Genomic DNA, 9,459 nt, shown 5'->3' on the forward strand with positions numbered 1-9,459 from the left:
TACTAGCGACTTTACCGACCATTGATGTATATTTGGTATAAAATTATCGGCAGTTTATGTTCGAAACCGCGGCAAGGTATATTCGATCAGCTGAGAGACGGCATTTCAGTGATTTATTGATATTGCGAGAATCGTTCTAGATTTATTCTAAAAATTTCCGAGATTCTACATTCTACGTCTGACAATTATAACCGCATTGTAATGCAGTCTCGGAAATTTATAAAATATCAGGCATAATGAGACAGCTATATAGGAGGTAGCATAATTCAAAATTCAGTTTTAAACTCACTTTTTCTATACTACACTTTTCCTACATTTTCCATTGTTATTTATAACACTATTACTTCCATTTATATTTCATTTTACGCAATTTGCAATTTTCAAAATATACATCAATTTTTGTTCAATATATAGGAGAGTGTATACATGTATTTCTTTTTTCAGGTTAAATTAAATCGAGGAAATCTAAATATTCACGAGAGAGATACGAAATATCTTCGTATACTTATTACTTACCGATATTCATGCGACTATCAAATTTTTCTGCGAGCGATTATTAGCAAATGCGCACAAAGCTGAAAGCGCACGAAGCGCGAGGAAATATGGCCGTGATGGCTGCGGTGCGTGCTCCTTGACGGGATTGACGGGAACGGGAGTCCGCCTGCCAGTGTTGGATCGGTCAGGATGATCGTCTTCCTCGTTTCGTGACGTGCTAAGTCTGACCTTCGGCAACTGGCGTTCGTCCCAGCGACATGGAGTTAGGCCTGTCCAACACGCTGCTGGCTGGTGATCCACGATTGATCGATCACATAGTGGGCGAAGTTAAGTCCCAAGGTATTTTCGATCAGTTCCGGAAGGAATGCATCGCCGATGTCGATACGAAGGTAATTCTCCCGGCTGATTCCTGACAGCGAGCTCTTCGCTAAAAAAAAGAATCGGACTTTTATCTTTGGTTTAGAGGTTAGACGCGATTAGTTTGAACATGAGAAATCTTGATTGCTGTTATTATTTTGACAGCAAGGTGGATACTTATGCGATATGCAGTTTTATAATACTTTATGTAAAAGATTTCTAATGAGTTATATATATTTTTTAACAAAATTTTGATTCTGGAAAACTTGACATTTTGCTGTACTATTTTTAGAGCCAATGTGCAAAATTGCAATATATGTGTCATGAAAACTGTAGCTCATTTAATAAATCTTATGTACTAATGTAATGTCTAATGGCACACGTACAATTTCAGCCTGCGTATCAAAATCTGAGGACAAGGGTTGAAGGTTCCGTAAACTCTTTTCTTAGTAAGCAAGTATGGAAACCAGATTTGAACAAGAATCAGCTCAGGGAAACTTTGCGCAAGCACATACACGACGCACCGTATCTAGATGCTGGCGTGGAGCGGATAGTGGATCAAGTGGTGAATCCCAAGGTCTATTCGGTTTTTATGTCACAGATAGAGGATGTAGTGTACAAATTTCTGGGTATAGAGAGGCCAAAGGCGAAAGAGAAGAACGGTGGTTGCGGTCTTAAAGATTTGTTGCCTAAAGATTTGGATCCGGTCTCGCCCGAGTCCGACAAGAACAGCTTGAAGGACGAATCTCTCGAATCCTTAGATATAAACGACATAAATGATTTTGACAGAAAGCAGGATGAGAAAGTCGACGAGCAGAGGCCACAAGACGAGGAGACGTACAGAGATAAAAACAGAGCTAGTTCTGAAAACGGGCACATTTCCTTGGAGGAGAAAACATCGGACGATGCCTATAAAATTCTAAGTAAGAATGGAAGTAATTCAAACTTAAACACATCTGCGAAATCGGATGATAAAGTGGACGAGGAAGAGGAAGAGGTCAGTCCAACGTTTGAGCCTATTGATATCATGAACTTAAATGAATCCAACATTTCCAACGATTCTCATTTGTCGGGAATATCGGAATTAACGAGTCACAGATCTAGAAGCCCAGATTTTTCGAACGAATTGTCGCGGGATAACTTCGAGTATAGCAATCAAGATTCTCAACTCAGCAAAGTTTCCTCGGATTCCCGGTTGTCGATAGTGACGGACTTCGGTTCCTCTAATCACGCTTTAACACCGGTACATGATTCATCCAGAGATGAAACAACGAAGGACAAGTACGAGGCTAAAAGCAGTAAGGATAATTTCAAGGCGATCAGAGAGGATTCGTCTAAGAACAAGACGACTAAGAGCAGTTTTGACTTTGTTAAAGGTAAAGATGTGCAAGATTATAAAGATACGAAAGATTTCAAGAGTACTAAAAGTGTATCTTCTAAAGAAAATTCTCGCGACGCCGCGGATAGTAGTATTAAAGATAAGTATGATCATAAGAGCAAAGAGAAGAGCAAGGATAGCGAGTCCACCAAATTGTTGAAAAGCACAAAGGAAAAATCTACCAGTAAGGATGTAAAATATTACAAAGATAAAAGTAACGAGAGAAAGAGATCGAGTAGTGAGAAATATGATAAACACAGCAGTGAGAAGTACGACAAACACAGTAAAAGTAAACCTAAAGATAAAATTGACCAGGCGAGAGAAAGTTCTGACAAAATTAAAGACATTTCAGAAAATTCGAAGGATAACAAACTCAAAGACGAGAAGCTCAAGGAAATGGAGAGGAAAGATAAGGATAACGTTAATAAAGAAGTGAAAGATTTGAAAGATATGTACAAAGAAAAAATTAAAAAAATTATAGAACTTCGGGAAAAGATAGAATTGACGGAGAAAGAAAAATTAAATAAGGATAAAGATGTTAAACTTATTAAAGATACTAAGGACAGAAAGGATCCTCTTAAAGATAAAAAATCAAATAAGAAAGAGCACAAAAGTTCGTCGTCGTCGTCATCGTCATCGAAAAATCCTTCTATAAGTTATCACGAAAGTAGAAGCAGCAAAACGTCGGAAAAGATTGCGGATGGAAAAGATAAACGATCTGATTCAAAAGACAAAGCAAAACGAGATGAGAAGCGATTGTCGAAAGATAGTAAAGGTAAAAGTCATTACAGTAGCAAATCAGATTTATCGGACAAATCTGACAAGTCAGATTCGAAGAAGATTTCCAAGAATGAGAAAGAAGATAAGGGCGGGAAGGTGGACGCGAAAAAGGATGTCAAGGCGAGCGGCGAGAAAACGACGAACAGTAAAAAGGACGCGAAGAGCCACTTGCAACAGGGCAAGAATTCAGATCGCGTCGAGAAGTCGGACAGAAAGGAGTCAAAAACCGACGGTCCGTCCAAGGATAAAAAGCGTAGAGAAGACAAAAAATCCAAGACGAAAGACGATCATTCGAGTTTACGGAAAAACTCGAACGATCGGCGTTCTACCGACAGAGACGGTTCGAACGGCTCGAATAATAAAACCCTACCGCCCAGCAATTCGAATTCTAACGTAACGAGCACCAAGTCGGGTACGTCGAATTTGACGAAGGACAATCATGTAAGTAATTCTAGCAGCGAAACGTCGGATAGTATCGAGGAAACGCAAGTGAGTGATTCGAAGACATCGCATCAGTCGAATTGTAAATTATCTCAGAAAATCAGTTCGCAACTACCGACAAATGAAAAGAGCCATTCGAAGATGGAGACCGATAATAGCAACGAGGCATACGATAGACAGGAAGAAAAAGAAAAAGAAGAAGAAAAAAGCGCAAATCCATGTGACACGAACTTGCCGCTGAAGAAGAGGCTGCTGCCGGATAAAGACGGTGAACCGAGTCCTGACGTGAAGCTCAAGAAACCGAAATTCGCGAAAAACATACACGAAGCTAAGAAACTGATGAAAATCAGAAAACAGATGGAGAAGCAGAAACTTAAGGAGGGTAAGAAAGTAGAGAAGAAAGTTGCACAGGAAGCGGATCAAGCGAGTCAATCAAATATGAAGAATAATCTCGATAACCTCGAGGGCGTGCCGGACGACGAACGGGTTCAAATTATAGAGATCCCTGACGAGGAGTACGAAGAACCTTACCCTGAGAAGCACGAGCCCCGTTTAATGTTGGACGAGAGATCGATAATAATGCCAGGAGCCGAGTCTTGTGCAAACGACCTCCTAAAGGAATTGTGTACAAGGCAATCTTCAAGCGGAGTGGTGTCAGATGTGCCATTAAGCGAACCACAGGCTACACAGGATTCTGACGGGAAACATAAAGATTTGCACGTTGAAGGTAAAGAAGATTCGCAAGCCTCTAAAGAGACACATAAGGACGACTCGGAGGAAGCTTCCAAAAATGAGACAAAACGTACGATTCTTGACGAAGAAAAATCTCTACAAGCAAAGTCGCGTGTTTCGCAAGAGCTGGGAGAAGCTGCAGCCTCAGAAAAATCAGAATCTCTGAGCCATAATGAGAATAAAAACGTAAAACAATCGACGGAAGTGAATACAGCGACACGGGATTGTAATCGAGCGGAAACACAGGATGATAATGAAGAAAGGAAGAATGATGTTACATTGGAAATACCAGACGATAATAAAGAATCATTGGATGAAAAGCAAATAGAAACGCGTACGTCATCAAAAGCTGACACAATAGAGTCGCATGCCGATTGTATGGGAAATAAATCTTCGTCCTCCGCGATCAACGAGGATAACGAGGATTGCCGTTACTTCAAGACTGACAACGAGAAGTCGGAAAGGTTTTCCAATTTCTTGGAATCTTTAGAACTTGTGGAGAACTCGTCTTTGGAGGATATAATAGAGAGTCTAGGCGGCAAGGTGGTTTCTTCGATACCGAAGTCCATGGCACCGCCGTTGCCGAAATCGCGCAAACGTTCGTCCAGTCCCTTGTCGGACATACTGATGAATAATTCAGACAACAATAATGACGGTCATAAGCAAAAATTGTCGTCCTTGCCCAACGAAAACGCGGTACATAACGTTAAGAAGAGGAAATTCACCAAGAAACCGAGATTCTCAAATTTGTGTAATACCCAAGGGATCTCGAATGGCGAGAACTTCGTCATGCCTCTGAGCCCCGACAGCGACGTGTCCGCGACGAGCGATAAAACGGCGTCGTCTAACGTGATCAAAGAAGAGAAGAGGTACGTTACTTGTTTCCGAGATTTTTACATAGTACAGGGTTCCACATGTATCTCGTTATCGTTTCGTCGTTGTTTTTATACATGCTTTGTACCTGTTCTATAAACGCGCGGATTGACTGTATTATTCTAAATAAATATTTTCTCGAATGTAATTCGAGAGGAGTCAGTTCCGTCTAACATTACTAACATTATTATTCCTTCAAATTGCAGCCGTATTAGGACCAGTCATCAACGATACTCAAGCGATGATTTATATAAACCACGTCCGTTATTTTCAAGTTCTTCTCGTCGAAGCAGACGAGCTAATCAAGCATAGCTAGCGCCCCAAGGATTCAGGTTGAATTTGTACAATTTCCAAGCATATTTATTTCGTTTCATTATACAGTAATATACATTGTATTTGATTACAATAATTCCTTATTTACTTCACCATAATTTAAGAAATTGTTTTGTTTCTTCTATTGTTTTATTACTAAACAATAATTACGTACAAGTAATGCGCATAATTGGATATTTGTAATTTTGAAACTCAGTTAATACATATCGAATTTTATAACATTTTAAACGTTTTATAATATTTTGAACATTTTTTTATACCTGAAATTCTGAGTACGAGCTAGGAAGTGGTAAATTTAAGTTATAAATTATAAGAACTTATTAATATCCATGATAATCCAGTTTAATAGATATCATTGATTAAAATACAATATCTTAGTCAGCTCTTCAATTAACGAGTTTACTAGAATAATCCTTTAACAAATTTATACATTTTGAGATAACAGAATGTTGTCAGTTTAACTAACATCTTCCATGTAATATCTAAGACGTGTTAAAGATTACGATGTTGAATATTATAACAAGATTAATTGCGTAAATCTCGGGGAGAGTGTGAGCGTTAAAAGGAAATTATGTACTTTTCCTTTCGAAATAGTATACTCATCTGCGGACTGTCCACTTTTGTTGAGAATGAATTGTCTACTTGTACGCATGTATATATGTTTATGTACGAACGAGTGTTCGCGAATACACGTTATACGCAATTTTAAAATTATTAAAATTGTTAAGGTTTGCACAAAAATAATAATCGACTCATTTCTACGATCACGTTGGACTTGATCCGACAATTGTTTCTTTACGTAAGCTAAAATCGGAATCCTTAAGAGGAACCCGTCCTTCCGGTTCCGCGCGTAGATCGTTATTCACTAGGATGACATTAAAGTGTGTTATATACGTAATTTATTACACTATTTATCTGTGCAAGTTCCCGATTTTAACGACGCCAACAACTTTTTATAATCACGTACGTAATTAGATGCACTACAGATGTAACAACAGTATATACATATATTTATAAGGTTGCCACAGTGTGTGCTAGATTAACTTTCCGCTTATATACCAGTTCTGTGGAAGAAAATAGTTCTTATATACATTTGTAGTTTTTATACCGCGAGTGATTTAGCGATTAATCTTTTTCAGAAGCATTCTCATAAGGAACTCCGACATACGTGTGTGCGTGTACATAAGAATTAAAAGAATACGATGCGGATCGCCTGTAAGATAACGAAAGGGATCACCGATAAGATAAAAAAAGCATTAGGTAAGCGCCATATGATGTAAACTAATCTTAAGTTCTTAAGACTTGGTTCGAGCTATATCTCACGTCGTTGGAAAACTGATAAAATTCTTTTATAATTTTCACTTTCTCTACATCTTCGTCTTTTCACGTTATTTATACCATTGTCTTCTAGCGTAATTCGTTCATTCCTCGAATGATACTGAATTACAAAGTAATAAAAAGAAAATAACTGAAATCCAATGTCTTGTCATTTACGCAATTATTCATGGCGATACAAATATGTTTCATAGAAAGAGCAACAGCATAAAGCTGCTATTACGTCACGTATATTTTTAGATCTATACTTCAAGAAGCGTATTCTTGTTTTTGTCGGTAACAGTAAGCTTGTATAAACATATATGTACATACAAAAGGCACGCGCAACACATATTTTATTTCAGTGAGAATATCGTGAGATATAATTTTGTATTTTCAAATTTCCACTTTATTTGCCAATTTGTCAAACAATTAGGCGTGCCATATCCAAAAAGTTTATAAATTTTCCACAACCATTAAAATCGCTTTCCACAATAAAAAATAAATTTTATATGTTTATTATAACTAATATTCTCTCTGGATCTAGTAAAATACATATCAACAAGTATGTCAGGACTTTAAGCGAAGTAAACAGTGAAAGTAATTTCTACTTCGTGAAACTCTTGATCTGCGTCTAATTAATCTCGAAAATATTTAGTGCGACTCAATGATGATGCGACGAATTTGCCGGTTTCGATCAACGTGCAGCCTCGAAGCTCGTGTGACCAGCGTCAATTTTCGGCGAGGTACCGCCGTTATTGATCTCGAGACGTCAGAAGGAAACGCACGAAGAAGCTTTTGTGCGTTTCCTTTGGCTTGTCGCCGATTCGATTCAGCCTCTAGCCGCCAATCGACGAGCCAAGGTCGTCGCAGCTATGTGCGAAGATTAAGAACGATAGGGCGACGACGGGGATTAGATATAATAAAGCGACGGCCGTCGTTGCGCGGGCTTTTGTTTACTTTTGCGCATCGCGAGTAGCATTGGAAATCGCCGGCTCGACCTTGTCACTTAAACCATTTCCTCGCTCAGCATTTAGAAATGGCATAATAATGCCGCGACACGCAATCGTGCGTGCGTTGATTTTTTTTTTAGCGCATTATTTACGGAAATTGGAATACACTCGAGGGGGAGGGAACGATAATTCGCGGCGACCGATATCTCATTACGTGAAACCGTGTTTTTTGTAAATAGACCAGCTGGTTCCCGATGTTCGCGATATATATATTTACGATTTCTTCGAAGCGCATTCGCATAACACCGACTATTGTCTCCGCGAATTGTGTTTCGAACAATATAGACGAGGAAAAACAGCGTTATCGCTCGTTGCGCGCATCGGCCGGCGCGAGAAAGATATGTTCGCGAGGCGAGGTGAAAATATCGATAATACGACGCGACGCGTCTGTAATAACGCGTTGATCGCATCTCGATACTCCAAGATCTGATAGAGATCTGATATACCTTATTATCTATATTTGATAATAAACGGTTGAATAATGAGGCCAATTTCTTAATTTAATTGTTCCCAATTGTAGATAAAATAAAAGAAAGTTTCGCTTTTGAATCCTCGATTGAAACGAGCTGCTGTTCATCGGACATATTTTCACGATATTTCGAAGTTTCGCTAATTTATTTGAGATTTATTCGCCAAGACGACAGTCGTCGCGATCCGAGAGAACTTTTCACTCCAATTACCTAAAAAAATACCAATCTGAAATATTTTATTTACAAACTGTTTTTCAAATTAAAATAAATAAAATCTTGAGTAAAAAAATAAAAAATTGCTTGTTGGTCTTTGATGGTTTGTCAGAAATAAACCTCGCGATGGGCGCTATACATGGAATCGATTTAATTTTTTTGCCGGAGACCGGTCATAAAGCGACGCGTCCATGTTGAAAAAAGAGAGAGAAATGAGAAAGAGAGAGAGAGAGAGGTAAAAAAAATCGCGATACCGGCGCATTTACGTCATCCGATAAAATATAAATTTACGTAACCGGCGAGAGTGCATTTCCTGTGGCGCAACGTGGCGCAAGTCCTTCTCTCGTTCGCTCCTGGCAGCCAAATTTCATTCCCTCGATGGTCAATCGCGATAATCCGGCACAGGGCACGCTGCGTGGCCCGCCGCGTTCGTTTTGCATTACATGAGAGCCTCGATTTCAGAAACGCCGAGGGACTTTAACGCGCTCGCTTTTTTATGCATTCAATAATACGCAGGCGAACGTGTATGCGTGGAAGGTTGCGTAAAATTTTCCCGGAACGGTCTTTGCTTAGCTGCACTCTCTACATTCTACGCCTTTCGGATAATTTATTATTTCTTAGTTGCCAATTATAATATCCGATCGACGTTCATTTAGTTGAAAAAAATTAAAATCTGTTTTTTATAATAGAAAAATCAAATTAAAAAAAACGCTTTTCGCCGCTAATTCGGCGCATCGAAGAAATTTAAGCTCCAAAGTGTCATTCTTTTTCACGATGGAGTTGAAAACCGCGCATCACGCATCACTCAAACTGACGCGATTGCACGAATTGTCTCGAGATTCCTGGATGGATTCAATAACAAGTGGTTTTCGTATTTGCACGCGAAAGTTTCGGCAAGTCACCGCGGTGGAGAAAGTGCAGCCGAAACAAAAACGAATTCGCGGCGAGAAACCCGAGACTCGGCCACTCGGCGAGTATACGAGGATCGCGAGGCGCGGAAGGAATCGTGTGGGCGGGAAGCGGGAATGCGCCGTGACGCGTATTCACGATGACTTGCCGC

General features: G+C 39.4%; 1 protein-coding gene across 1 annotated transcript; it reads left to right on the forward strand.

Moving 5' to 3' along the window:
• The first annotated feature begins 523 nt into the window (after window positions 1–523).
• On the forward strand, window positions 524–6,863 carry LOC139807935 (uncharacterized). The gene is made up of 3 exons (XM_071769442.1): window positions 524–884; window positions 1,247–5,052; window positions 5,263–6,863. The coding sequence occupies exons 1-3, from the start codon at window positions 753–755 to the stop codon at window positions 5,366–5,368; spliced, it is 4,044 nt and encodes a 1,347-aa protein (XP_071625543.1). The 5' UTR covers window positions 524–752; the 3' UTR covers window positions 5,369–6,863.
• Window positions 6,864–9,459: the final 2,596 nt, after the last annotated feature.

This window comes from Temnothorax longispinosus, chromosome 2 (assembly GCF_030848805.1).
Source record: "Temnothorax longispinosus isolate EJ_2023e chromosome 2, Tlon_JGU_v1, whole genome shotgun sequence".
NCBI lineage: Eukaryota > Metazoa > Arthropoda > Insecta > Hymenoptera > Formicidae > Temnothorax > Temnothorax longispinosus.